Source organism: Morus notabilis, unplaced genomic scaffold (assembly GCF_000414095.1).
Source record: "Morus notabilis unplaced genomic scaffold, ASM41409v2 Scaffold62, whole genome shotgun sequence".
Classification (NCBI taxonomy): Eukaryota; Viridiplantae; Streptophyta; class Magnoliopsida; order Rosales; family Moraceae; genus Morus; species Morus notabilis.
The window spans coordinates 162,502-177,879 of NW_010365441.1; the positions used below are offsets into that span (position 1 = coordinate 162,502).

The window sequence follows — 15,378 nt, forward strand, 5'->3', positions numbered from 1 at the left end:
CTGTGAACCAGAGTAAGCTAGAACCCCGAGCCATAAAAACAATGTTTCTTGGCTACTCTCCAACACAGAAAGGATATCGATGCTATTCTCCTATAACCAGAAAATTCTATGTGTCAAGGGCTGTCACTTTCTTTGAAGACAAATCATATTTCTCACCCTCTTCGCTTTAGGGGGAGAATGGGGAAATAGAAGCTCAGTTCTGGGAAACAATTGCCTTACCAATAGAAGAAATTGTACCATCTGAAAAACTGTGTTCCCTACCAGTGTTACAACAGGAAAAATCAGTCTTAGGAACAGGGGGAGACTCGGTCAGGCACACCCAACAAGAGCTCTTGGTTTATTCTCAGAAAAAACTGAATCAAGGAAATAAGGAAAACATGAATCCTATCCACTACCAAGAAACTGAACCGGTGATAGAGACTCATTTATCTCTGAGTCCTCCAGGTAATTCAGAAAATTCTCCAAATGAAAATTCTATTTTTGACAGTCTAAATGTTCCAATTGCTCATAGAAAAGGTGTTAGGTCATGCATATTATATCCCATCGCTAAATTTGTGTCATATAACAATTTATCTCCCTCATTCCGTGCCTTTACCACAAAAATGTCTAGTATTGATATGCTCAGGTCTATAGAAGATGCTCTTGCTGATCCGGCCTGGAAAAAGGCAGTTATGGAAGAAATGCAAGCACTTGAGAAGAACGGTACTTGGAACTTGGTTGAACTCCCTTAAGGATAAAGCACCATTGGATGCAAATGGGTGTTCACGGTAAAATACAAACCAGATGGTGAGGTAGAAAGGTACAAAGCACACTTGGTAGCAAAAGGATTTACATAGACTTATGGTATAAACTACACAGAGACTTTTGCTCCAGTCGCCAAGCTCAACTCAATCCGAATGTTGCTATTTCTCGTAGCAAATTTAGACTGGCCACTGTATCAACTCGATGTGAAAAACGCTTTTTTAAATGGCGAACTAGAAGAAGAGGTGTACATGGATTTACCACCGGGATTTAATCATCACAAAAAAAAACCGAGCAGTTTACATATTAAAGAAGTCATTGTACGGCCTACAACAATCACCACGAGCATGGTTTGATCATTTTTCAAGGGTAGTTAAGGGCCATGGATATACACAGGGACAAACGGATCACACTCTGTTTGTCAAACATACACTAGATGGGTAGATCACAGTTTTAATAGTGTATGTAGATGACATAATTCTTACAGGTGACAATTCTGGAGAAATTGAGGAACTAAAGAGGATTATGGCAAAGGAATTAGAGCTCAAATATCTTGGACCACTCAGATATTTTTTGGGAATGGAGATTGCTAAGAGCCAAAATGAATTTCTGTGTCGCAAAGGAAGTATGTACTAGATTTATTAAAGGAGACAGGTATGCTTGGCTGCAAACCGGCAGAGACACCAGTGGATTCAGGAAATCAAGCAAAACTGGGTGGAGGAGATCCTGTGGACAAAGGAAGATACCAATGTTTGGTTGGTAAACTGATCTACCTCTCTCATACAAGGCTAGACATCGCGTTCGTAGTTAGTTTAGTCAGCCAATACATGCACTCACCATGTAGAGGGCATCTTGAGGCCGTGTATAGAATACTCAGGTACTTAAAGAGAACACCAGGGAAAGGACTATTCTTTAGAAAGCATGACAAGATGAAGCTTGAAGTCTTTACCGACGCTGACTGGGTAGGCTCAGTCGAAGACATGAAGTCCACATCCGGTTATTGCACCTTGTTGTGGGGGAACTTAATGACCTGGCGTAGCAAGAAACAAGCCATTGTTGCAAGAAGCAGCGCAGAAGCCGAGTATAGAGCTATGGCACACGAGATATGTGAGATTATCTGGATAAAGAGGTTGCTAGAGGAGCTAAAGGTCTAAAGTGAGTTTCCAGCATAACTTTACTGTGACAATAAAGTCACCATCAACATAGCACACAATCCGGTTCATCATGATAGGACTAAACACGTGGAAGTGGACAGACATTTTATCAAGGAAAAGTTAGAAACAAGAGTGATCAACATAGTGTATGTTCCGACTGGTCAACGAGTAGCATATATTCTCACTAAAGGGTTACCACGACAAACTTTCGAGTTTCTAACAAACAAGCTTGGACTCATCAATATCTACAGCCAAGCTTGAGGGGGAGTGTTGGCACCGAGAATCTAGCATTAGTAATTAGCCCTGATTTTATTTATTATTCTGGTGGGGTAGTTACGTAATTTCAGATTATTAGCTTAGGAAGTTAGTTAAGTTAGTTTTTTAAGTTTTAAATAAGCTATGTTATAGCCACTAGATAAGAGATTAGTTTTAGGGTTAGCTTTAAGTCAAAGGCTTCTCAAGCCTATTTATGTACGTTTTATCTCAGTGCAATAATATATCTCAGAGTTTTTCATTCAATCCGACTTTAAAAGTGTATGAACAATATTTAACAAAGAGATTTCAGCCACGGAGATTTTAGATACTTACTTTATTTGAAATCTATTTACTGAGTTTTTGATCATTAGTTTTACCTTATGATGCAGATGATGTTGTTGTTACCGAAGAGTAAAAAAATGATTTCTAAGGTTGGCTAAGTACTCCAAGTCCTACATCTCGCATCTTACTTATATGTACTTCCAAATAATAGATGGGCCTAAAATGTTTTTTTTTTTTTTTGTTACTATGTCGCTTTTGAATAACTATTTAATGTCTAAGATTTGTGGTTGTAATCATTTTGCGCACTGACTCATTTTGTTCAAAAACCTTTATGAAAATTTTGTGATGACTTCAACCACAAGTTTTCGCATCTTAAAAATGACATTGTTTTAAGTATAGAAAGTATGTTTTAAGTAGGACCACCTCGCTAAATTCGGCCTTAGACCGGTTTAGCATTGGGGGCGTTACAGGAAATTATACTTCAATCAGAATTTCGGGTTGTTTTTGGTTAGTTTGAAAAATATAAGATCTGTCAAAATCATAAGTATATATAGAACAAAAATAGAATCTACATAGGCTGTACAGAGGACTTATATTTGAACATTTCATCAAATACCTAGCATGCAGATCTTAATCTTCAAAGACCACTCTCAAATACATGAATCTTCATCCTAATAAGAGTTTATCTTCAAATAATCATCAATAATATCAAGCTAAAATCGTTAATTTCACCCAGAAACTAATATTTGAACCAAAACATCAAGAAACTCATTTTTAAGGGTCTACAACCAACATGCATGATAAGCCACATAATAAATCTGATCTCAAGTAGGATTTCAACATCTTAATCTCTAAAATCTTAGTTTCTAACATAAGAAAGAAGTTACCTTAAAGAAAAACGTGTTTCCAAGTGAATAAAAGCTCAAAACCTTGGTAGTTATTTTTGGTTCTAGGTTGAAAACGAGTTGAAATGGGCTGGTTGAGTTTTTAGCTCATTCTCTCTTGAAAACCTAGGTTTGATTCTGTGTTTTGGGCGAGAAATGGAGTGAGAAGAGAGAGGAGAATGTTATGGTTAGAGTTCTAGGCTTTTTTTGCTGAAATAGACCCAAAAATGAAGTCTAAACATGATACAGATCAAGTAAAAGTCAAGTGATCTTATCGTAGGACAAGTGTCTAGATTTTTCTAAGCCTCTAACATTTATCCTAACCTCATAAAATCAGCTCTAAAGTCTTTATTTTTTTTCTTCAATTAGGTGCCTAAAGGTCACTCAATTTGCTAACATAGCATTCTCTCATAAAAACTCAAAATAGTAACTAAGTCCTCAACACATTTACATAAAACCATATAATAAAAATACAAAATAATAATTCATGATTAAATCAATCATAATAGAGGTAAAATATCATATCAAATAATCATAATAAATATCATTTTTTCTTCATAAGTTTAACACATTGAGTTCCCACATCGAGCTAGTTGCACTGCACATTAAAACTGAAAACTCGATTAGTAAAGCTATAAGTTTAATAAAATCATATGATAGCTATAATAATAAAATATAATGCCAGCGGTGCATGATTTTAATTTATTAAATTTATTTATTATTGGCTTAAGCCTTAATTTAATCTCATGTATTAAGTTACCATTGCTCATCGCATAACTTCCGTTGTTGACAGTGACATGGTTTTGCTTCTTAGTCTCGGTTAGTATTCAACGGCCATATGACTTTATTCCACTTCTTAAGTTACCATTTTATTTTTTAATTGTTCTGATCACTGTCTCTTCATTTTTCATGCAGGGCTTATTGAGGAATATGATTCTCCGACAAGATTGCTTGAGAACAAATCATCGTCTTTTGCACAGTTCATGGCAGAGTACACCGTGAGATCAAATACAGATTTTTGAAAAAATTTCTAAAATAAGAACTGGTCTGTTGAGATAATACCCTTGACGATGATGAAAATGAATAATGTTGTGTTTTTGGTGTTGGATTAACATACTCTGCAACAGACAAGCGAAAATGCATTTCTTTTACAAAGCTTTATCAAGAATGTTCAAACCATCAAATTTAATTATTTTGATATCTAACCTATATATGACAAGTTTTGTCAGTAGCGTGTTTTGGAAAATATTTTGTCATATATATTTATGCTGATCACGATCTCTATCTGCTTGCCTGTGCATGGCTATCAACTCTACTTCTATCATTCACTGAGATGTGACAAGGTAATTTTGAAAAAAATTGAAAAAAGAACAAAGAGAAAGAGTTCAATATCAAGTTTGAAATGTTGATGTGCAGAACAAACTCAAAAAGGGGAAAAATTTTGATTGTAACTAATAGTGTTGCATTTTGGTTACGGCTAATCTAGTTAAGTTTTTATAGCCGACCTTAACTGTATGATTGTAACTAATAGTGTTGCATTTTGGTTACAGCTAAGAGTAAAAAGATTTGTTTTTGTTTAAACAATGTTACAGGGAATATCACATTTGGTAAGAATTTACCTTGTTTATCTGTTTGCTGTGTTTGCTGGGTGATAGCTGTGACATCTTTTGAACATCTGCATATGTAGAACCCTCTTGTTTTTTCTCTCTCATTTCCGAACTTGATTGAGGGGAAAGGGGAAAAACATGGAAAGAATAAAAGCACAAGGTTAGCACATATCACAATATATGCAAATTAGTTTTTGGTTGCAATTGAGAGATAATTTGATTCAACAATACTTGTTATCTCCATCACAACAAAAATCAGAAATTTGTCCAACTTGTAATTAGGTATAAGTTTAAGTTGAATCTCCAAAATATAAAAGTAAAAACAGAGTGCGGTACCCGCTAGAAACAAAGTACAATTGATCTTATTCAAAGGGAGAATAGCATTTTGAAAGGGATATATATAGATGATATTTTCAATCGGTGGTTAGTATCAAACAGTTTCAAAACCGATTCCAAACCGAATTAGATTATGATGACTAGATATTCTTCCCATACAAAAAAAGATAAGCTCTTCATCATCCTTGATGCGTCAATAATGTTGGAGAGACTGATATTTATGGAAAGTTTTAAAAGCCATAAATTTCACATGAGAAATGTAAAAGGAAGATAAGTGTTTTATATGAAAATGTATATAACATGAAAGAACTTGTGGGTAGCGAGTGTATACTATTACCGATTAAGATTTCGTTCATTTTATTGATTTGAGTTTTTAGTTTTAGGTTTTTACAGTTAAAAGCTCTCAGAAAATGTCACATCTAACTTTTTCTGCAATAGTTAAAAACTCTCCGAAAATGTCACATCTCAACTCGAATTGAAAACTCGAATCCACGAACGCGAACGAGGCGTGAGTGTTTAGGACGCTTTTAGGCGCGCATGTACGAATCGTTGCAATGAACCAAGAAAGACCTTTTCAGATTTAATCTGGACCATTGATACCATCGATTATGATCTAATGGTCAGATTTGAATATCTATATATTTAATCTAAATTGTTGATTAAATAGTTAAATCTAGAGGTGTCAATTGGGTTGGGTCGTCCATAGACGGCCGGGCCCAACTCGCTACAATGGTCAATTCAGCACTGCCCAGCCCTATACTATTGTGGGATGGCCCGGCCCGACACGCTAGAAGGGCCTGGATAGAGCCTCATGTTTGAGGCCTGCAATCCAAGCACGGCCCAGGCCCGCCAAGGCCTATGCACGCGAAGGGCCAAGCCCGCAACATGAAATTGTAATGAGGTTTGAGGCATTTTAGGGCCAACTGGCCAACCTATGTCGTCCAGTCAACCAATCATTTTCTTGTAATTATTCATATTATTTCAATAAAATCACATTTTTTTTGGGGCATATGACATATTACTTTTTTTTTTGTCATCAAATTTGAAATTATAAAAAAATCCTAAAAAAAATTGTTAATCATAAGTGAAACTCAAGTCCATTAAGAAAATTAGGTTAAGATTGAGTTTAGACATAACGCACTCAGGTTTTGTAGTTTACTTATCCTAGAATACTACATTCCTTTTTCTTTCGCTAAGGTTTTGTCCCGATCTCCTCATGAGTTTTACTTGACAAGGTTTTTAACGAGGTAGTCATTTATATGTACTTATTCGTATTATCTCAATTCAATAAAATCAAATCTTTTGGGGGCATATGATATATTTTCTTTTTTTTTAATTAAATATTGCAAAAAACAATTAAAAGGGCCAGGGACGACCCGTGAAGGGCCTGGGCCGGCCCGTGGAGGGCCTGGGCCCGGGCCCGCCCTGGCCCTTATGGACTAGGGCCGAGGGCCAGTGCTAGGCCTGAGGGTTTCTCCTCAGGCCCGACCCTAGCACGACCCTGCATTGTGCAGGGCCATGCCAAGCACGGCCCAGGCCTGGGGTTAGAAGGGCCATGCCGGCCCGGCACGACCCTTTTGACATCTCTAGTTAAATCAAACGGTCAGAATTAAATGACTATTAATTATCATATATGTCTTAACACAACAGTTGGTAGAGTTCATGAAAAGACACATTTTGATTAAAGATTGTGGCCGTTGTAACAATTTGAGGTGAGTAAAATTTTCAATCATTAATCGATCCAATCAATTCAATCTCAACCATCTAAATAGATGAATATCCAAAGATTGTTGATTTGCATTTTAGGGCCAGGGGCGGGCCTGAGGGTTTCTCCTCAGGCCCGGCCCTGCACTGTGCAGGGCCATGCCAGACACGGCCCAAGTCTGCCACGAGCTTGGGGTTAGAAGGCCAGTACGACCCTTTTGACATCTCTAATTAAATCAAACGATCAGAATTAAATGACTACTAATTATCATATATGTCTTAACATAACAGTTGGTAGAGTTCATGAAAAGACACCTTTTGATTAAAGATTGTGACTGTCGTAACAATTTAAGGTGAGTAAAATTTTCAATCATTCAATCGATCCAGTCAATCCAATCCAAACCATCTAAATGGATGAATATCCAAAGATTGTTGATTTGCATTTTGATGGTGTTTTTACTTATCCAAGATTAGATATTTGCATTTGAATTTTGAAAATCTAACATGAACCAAATCGGTTCAATGGATACTTGTTTATATAATAACTTATACATACACATACATCACTTTATGGAAATTTCTAATTGTTTGTTGTTTTATTTAGACAATATTGTATGTGTGCTATGATAGAAAATTTATTTTTTTTTCGTGAATGAGACGATTTTTATTTTAAATTGAGTGATAAATGATTGATGGAAAACTAAGACACCGTTCATTTTACCAATTCGAATTTTCAATTCTAATTTTGTTATAATTAAAAACTCTCATAAAAATCATATCTAATTTTTTCTACTACAGTTAAAAGCTCTCACATAAAATCACATCTAAATTCAAATTAAAAATTCAAATCCACGAACTAAATATGGCCTAAATGGTACCTTAAAAATATACGGATTTATCATTTTGAAGAAGGTGTAAGAATTCATAAAAGCCCAACCCAATCTAATCATCCAATCCAATCCTATACGGATTGATTGAATGAATGCAACACATTGGATTAAATTAGCTGAATTAATCATCCAATCCAATCCTAATCATCCTTAGATTGGATGATGGAGGGTACTAAAAAAAAAGGTTAGTTTTTATTCAATACCCGGTCCCTCAATGGAATGACAAAAACTGAAGTTATTTTTTCCGTGTATAGATGACTGGGAAGAAAGTCGCGTTAAAATCGACATCGTAATGCAAGCAAACGTTGGGGGAGAATTTCAATAAATGTAAAACGTTGGCGTAGTACATAGGCAGAATGAAAAAACATCAAATCAAGATATAATTCAGTCAGCTATCAGATCCTATTAACAAAGAATGCGTGTCAATTTTATGGCAAAGTGTATTGTGTAGTGTTATAATATAATATAGTGTTTGGTCTCATAATATATTGTATAAGGAATCAAAATGTAAACTATTAAAAATTTGATGTCAAAATGAAAATCTGCAAAAATATTTGGGATTACAATGTAATTTATCAAAAATTTTAGGGGTCAAAATTTAATTTTTTTTAAATTCCAAGGTCAAAATATAGTTGTTTAAAAATTTTACAGGCAAAATGTGATTTTTTTAAAATTAGGTCAAAATGCAATTGTTAAAAAATATAATTTTCAATGTGTCCCTCAATTTTGAACAATGATGGGTTCTGACGATGTCCCTCCGTTGATCTGACTCTGACCCTGAGTTGTGTGCAACCCGACATAAATTTTAAATCAATTAATACACTAAAAATGAGTCGTTAATTCCATAATATGAAATTTTCCTTTCGTATTAGTTTATGCAATAGTCATACCAAGCAATGTATCCATGTATTAATTTATTCAATATGAAAATCATATCAAGATGGAGCTTAAAGATAACACTGCCAGTAGCATTATATTTAAGATTCTATTACCTTCATCTTGTCAACAACAGCACGTCAAAAACCGCACACTCAAAAACTCATTTTATGGCGCATAGACTGCGCCTTTGTCGTGGTCCAACTTCATATAGACATTTTTTTCTCTCATATGATTGACCATCGCAACGGAAGTAGGCCCAGTTGCAATTCTGACTACCAAATCTGTCGTCTAAACTATCCATCCGTACATAAAATTCTATGCATAAACTAGCGAAGTGGTGTATACTAATTCCAAATCTCTAAAAGTGGTATTTCTCTAATGTCATATTTGCCTCGACATTACAGCATTCGTCGAAACTCGAGTACATTCTATATACAAGTAGGGAAAGGATTACACTTCTTTCATATCCATACTAAGATATCAGTTAAGACCTTCCTCATTTCTTTTCTATAGTTCATAACCTGGGAATCTGGCGTTTTCAGGAGAAAGCAGATCAAACCAGAGGCAAGCAGTCCCAGCAAGTCCAAGGAATAGAGAGCAGGCATGGTCAGCCCTGGGAGTATTTCCCATGTTTACAAGCTTCCTGGCATTATGATATAAGAAGCTCGCAAATGCCTTTGCCCTCTCTCCGTACATGCTCTCCCCCGTTAGCCTATGGAGGGAAAGGAAAGCGTAGGCGTTCCCCGCCACCCCATCAGCAAGTCCCACCTTCTTCACTAACTGATGCTTAAAATTTTTGTATATAATAAATTTCTGCAAACGTACGGTGTCAAGTTTTGAGTATAAGGTGAGTGAGTATCGTCTCCACAGAGATTGGGTTTAGAATTGCCGTTAAATACCGCGATTATTGTAACTTAACTTTATCTAGACAACCTAATAAGATGATAATTGAGAACAAAAATAAAATAAATATGAAAAATAAAAATAAAGTATCTATACACAAATGGTCTAGGGACTTGATTTCGCTTTGTTATTCCTATGTTCATCATATTATGTAATCGCTAATCAATTCCGTTCAATTCATTAATCAATGCTCTAATGTCACCTCGTAACATCTCTCGAGTGTCTCACAAGGAATTGTATTTAAATACCCAAAACAATATTCCTATTCGAAATGAATATTAAAACACAAATTAAGCTTCGCCTTTAGAATTAGAAAATAGGAATATTGATCGCCTCTCGGCCTCACAACGACCTAAATCCTAATTTGATTATCTAACTGTTGATCTCCTCTCGGTCTCACAACAACCTAGACTATGTTTTTCAAATCTAGATAAAGAACTCAATCTCTCTCGAGCATCAAATTCGCAATCTAAAAATCATCTAACTCATTGGCCAAATAAATTAGAAGCATTAAGCATAGAGAAACATAAATGAATTGAAAACGAAATTAAATTAACAATCAACAAAATATTCAAAACATAGTTTAAATAAAACTACATCAAGTCCTAGATTTAATGTCTAGCTCAACATGAAAAAATAGATGAAAGAAGATAAAACCCAATATCCATTGAAGAGCTTCCAAGCACCTCCAAGATGAAGGATTCCGGCCTCCTTTTGATATTTTCTTCAGATTTCTGGGCTCCCATTCTCAAGTGGCATCTCTTTCCTTTTATACTACTCAGTTTCGGAGCTAGAGTTTCATACGCGCGCTGCAGCCTGCGTGAAAACGCGCTGCAGCGCGCGTTTTCGGAGGAAGGATCTCACAGCTGGGGGCTGAGGCGCGCTGCAGCGCGTGGGGCAATCATCTGGGCGCGCTGCAGCGCACGTTTCTGCTCTGGGCGCGCGCCTAGGGCACGCGCGGGTGCACAGCGGGCTCGGGCGCGAGCGCGCATCCCATTCTGACTTCGCTTTCCTTTGCGCGCTGTAGCCCGCTTTCTTGCATTCCAAAGCCTCCTCTTTTGTGACTTAAAATCCTCTTTCGTCTCCTCTTGGCATTAATTCACAAGTTGGGCAAATATTCTTCTTTTCTTCATGCAAAATCATCCAAGTTCGCATTTATTTATAATTCCTATAAAAAGCATACAAAAGACATTAAACTAACAAAAATACTTGAAGACTTACAAATTTTCATGCTTAAAAGTACTTGATTTGTTGGTAGAAATACCCCTCATCACTAACCCAACACGACTTCTCCTGCTTCTATTGCTGCATCACGGAATTCCCTCTCACTTGGAAACACCTGAAAGTGCAAATCGAATACGTTTTGATTTTCATCCAACTAGGCAAAAGGAACTAAAAACTTTAAAAGATTTTCATCTTCAACTATTGCTTTTAGAGTAGTACTAGCTATCACTACAACTGTTCAGAATTTGTAGTACTCCATTTGTGTTGCTAACATGGGAAGTGTGGAACCAAACGAATTCCATGATATTACAATTATGACTACACGTAACAATCAATGATACGTGGGCGTATGCACATAAATATATTGAGTGTATGCATACACATATTTATTCTTAACGTTGGTGAGAAATAGCTAGGAATCCTCGAATTATGAGTTCCTGAAATAGTGAACTCGCTGCGTACTTCAGAGGCTCCTAAAGTTACAACTGATAAAGTCAATGATGACTCACTTACAAAAAATAACAAAGATTCTAGCACTAATGGAGGTAATGACAATATGAAAAAGGAGCAACAGGATTACTACTCCAAACGGACAAAAAATCCCATGATATATGCAAAGCCGTTGGAAACAAACATGGCAATTTGTTATGCCATTTTAAAAGGATTACCTGTTAAATAAAAATCATTTTCTAGGAGTTATTTAGCATATTACCGTTGCCTTTTATTGTATAAATAAGCATGTCCATACATCTTGCTGGACAATGAAAAAGAGTGAATAAATTCATTTTTCTATTCATTGCTTTTTCTCATTCCTTCTCTATATTCCCTTTACAATAAAATTCTTTATGGTATCAGAGACAATGGCGAGCCTTACTTCTGAGATCAATTCCCATGCTGAACCCAAACTTACAATACAAATCTTCCATCAAGGTGCTAGTCTTGTTTCGGTAAAATTAAGTTCCTCTAACTTTCTTGTTTGGAAATCGCAGGTCTTGCCCTTGATTAAAAGTCTTGGGATAGCCCACCATCTTACAAATGATGCACCAACCACAGAAATCATCAGAGATGATGGAAAGAAAGGTTCAAATTCAAAATACATACAATGGCTCCACAATGATGGATTACTTGTTTCATGGCTCCTATGCATCATGACCGAAGACATACTCAGCATGATCATAGGGAGTGAAACATCAAAGCAAATACGGAGCAGTTTGGGAGAGCACTTACTTCCCAATACCATAGAACACGAAGAGAATCTGAAGGATTCCTTGGTTTGCTTGAAGAAAGGATCCTTATCCATTTCAGAATATATTAGAAAATTCAAAGTTATATGTGACAACCTTGCTGCCATCAACAAGCTGATTCCGGAAACTGAAAAAGTCTTCAAATTAGCACGCGGGCTTGGTCCTAAATACCAAAATTTTCGTATGGTAATGCTTTCAAAGTCACCATATCCTTCTTTTAGTCAGTTTGTTTTCTCTTTGCAGAATCACGAGCAAATGATAACTGAACAACATGAAGAAGAAAAACGAATGGCAGATCATGCGCAAGCCTTCTTTGGACAAAGAGGGCGAGGAAGAAACAAGAGAAGGGGTCGTTTTAATTCTAGAGGAAGAGGGTTCACTCAAATAAATCGATCAAACAACCAAAATTTCTATCACCCTCCAAACTACTCAAGAAATCAAGGTAATAACAAATCAAACAATGACTGGAAAAACTTCAATGACAATGGACAAGGCAACACCAAAAGAAAAGGAAGAAATCAAATGCCAAATATGTGGAAGAACCAACCACATATCCATTAAATGTTTTTACAGATATGACTATGCTCATCAAGAAGATGGGATGCCTGAAAATTTTACGGCTCTGTCTCTACAAGAAACTGACCCACATTTCTATGCGGATTCTGGAGCAACAACACATATGACAAATGATGTCGGTAAGCTCTCTTCAGTACATGCTTATAATGGACATGATGCTATTTATGTAGGTAATGGAAATAAATTATCTATCTCACATACTGGTAATGTTTCTTTAAAAACCCTCATGGAAATTTAAATTTAAAAAATGTTCTTGTTGTTCCAAAGCTTAAGAAAAATTTATTATCTGTTAGTCAATTTACTCAAGATAACTCTTGCAGTATTGAATTCAATGCTAACAGTTTTGTGATAAAGGATCAAAGTCAAAGGATGCTAGTGAAGAGGCATAAAAGAGGACAATTATATGCTCTTGAAGAAGTAAAATTGGAAGCACTTGCAGCAGTCCAATCTCCTTCAGCATCTTCAGATTTGTGGCATCAACGAATGGGACATCCCCATTCAAAATTTATAAAAGTTCTAAATAAAAAGGAAGTGCTAAGCATTTCTAGTTGGCTAAATAGACATTCTATTTGTACTAGTTGTCAATTAGGGAAGCGTTGCAAACTTCCATTTTATACTAGTAATAAATTGTGCAAATTTCCTTTAGAAAAAATACATTGTGATTTATGGGGGCCAGCTCCTATTTCTTCTATACGAAATTTTCGCTATTATGTTATTTTTATTGATGATTGCACTAGATATACTTGGTTATATCCTCTTAAGCACAAATCTGATTTTTATGAATGTTTCTTGAAATTTCAAAAACTTGTTGAGAATCACTTTGATAGAAAAATCAAAATTTTTCAAAGTGATGGAGGAGGTGAGATCACTTCCACACTTTTCACTAACCATCTTGCTTATTGTGGTATAGCTCAACAATTGTCATGTCCAGGCACACCTGAACAAAATGGAATTGCAGAAAGAAAACATCGACATATTGTGAAAACTGGTCTCACCATGATTTTTCATGCAAACTTACCACTCAAGTTTTGGGTAGATGCTTTTCTCACAGCAACAAACTTAATAAATCGTCTCCCATCATCTTCTCTAAATATGGAGACACCATATTTCAAATTGTTTGGAAGGCTTCTTGACTATAGTATGTTAAAGATTCTTGGCTGTAAGTGTTTTCCTTATTTAAAGCATCAAAATCAAAATAAATTTGCAAAAAGAACATTTCCATGTGTTTTTATTAGATATAGTCCTCTTCACAAAGGATACAGATGCATTGATCCTTTAACAAATAAAGTTTATATATCTAGACATGTAGTTTTTTATGAACAAATATTTCCATATTCTCACAATGTTTCAAGTGGTGATATTCCACAACTTGCAGTCACAACTTTTCCAGATCAAGAAGAATGCTTTTCTAAGTCAACCAATCATCATTCTCATCAAAACTTGACCGAGAAAAACACACAAGCTGACAACTCATATGTACCCCAAGTTAGTTGTTGTAATGTGCTAGATGATAACACCTCAATCGATCTAGTTAGTCACAATTTTGGACAACAAGATCTTGAAGTCTCTCAAACGGATGACAACAATGTTTCTCATGAAATACAAGACTCGTCTATAGCTCCCTCTATTACAGATCCAGATGTGACTCATCTTCAAACTTCTCGTCCAACTCGTGTCCGCCGCCCACCATCTCATTTGAAGGATTATATATGCCCCACCACTACTTCGTCCTCTCATCAAGATGTTGCTCTACTTACTGATCTTGCTCAGAACCAAAGTCTCTCAAAAATGCACTTAAATCACCTCATTGGTTTATTGAGATGCAGGAAGAGCTTACGGCCCTTTACTCAAACAACACTTGGCATCTTGTTCCTCGACCTTCCAACACCAATATCATTGGTTCTAAATGGGTCTACCGCATTAAATACAAGGAAGATGGCTCGATTGATCGGTACAAGGCACGACTTGTTGCAAGAGGTTTCACTCAAGTTCCTGGGCTAGACTATGACGAAACTTTTAGCCCTGTGGTCAAACCCGTAACCATTCAAATAATCCTTTCTCTAGCAGTTGTCTCATGTTGGACAATCAAACAACTTCACGTTAATCCGATTTTTCCCAATCATGTTTGCTTATTAAATAAATCCCTTTACGGTTTAAAACAAGCACCTCGCGCTTGGTTTGAGCGTTTATCTCATTGTCTTTTTACCCTTGGTTTTTCTTGCAGCAAAGCAGATTCCTCTTTGTTTATTTACAAAAAAAATAATAATATTTTGCTACTACTTATCTATGTTGATGATGTTATTATAACAGGAAGCAATGATACTCTTATTCAGCAAATTATTCATAAACTTGGATGTGAATTTTCTCTCAAAGATCTTGGTGCCTTGCACTATTTTTTAGGAATAGAAGTCAAGCCTTTTGCTGGTGGCCTATTTCTCTCACAAACAAAATACACCAAAGATCTTCTCTTTCGTGCTCACATGCTTGAATCCTCCCATCAATCGACTCCAATTGCTCTTAAACCACCTAACCTACTGGATGATCACAACTTGGTCAATGAAACTGAGTTTCGAAGCATTGTTGGCGCACTTCAATATCTTACTTTCACTCGTCCTAATATCACTCGTGCAGTAAATAAAGTTTGCCAACATTTTCATCAACCGACCCTTGCCAATCTTCGAGCTGTCAAACGGATCCTT

General features: G+C 36.0%; 1 protein-coding gene across 1 annotated transcript; it reads left to right on the forward strand.

Annotated features, from left to right (window-relative positions):
* The first annotated feature begins 1,397 nt into the window (after nt 1-1,397).
* Nucleotides 1,398-1,895, forward strand: LOC112093526 (uncharacterized mitochondrial protein AtMg00810-like). Its single transcript, XM_024172183.1, has one exon. The coding sequence runs from the start codon at nt 1,398-1,400 to the stop codon at nt 1,893-1,895; it is 498 nt and encodes a 165-aa protein (XP_024027951.1).
* The last annotated feature ends 13,483 nt before the right edge of the window (nt 1,896-15,378 follow it).

Bases quoted from the DNA above. Each gene is read 5' to 3' on its own strand.
- LOC112093526 (XM_024172183.1), top strand. From the start codon at position 1,398: ATGCTTGGCTGCAAACCGGCAGAGACACCAGTGGATTCAGGAAATCAA.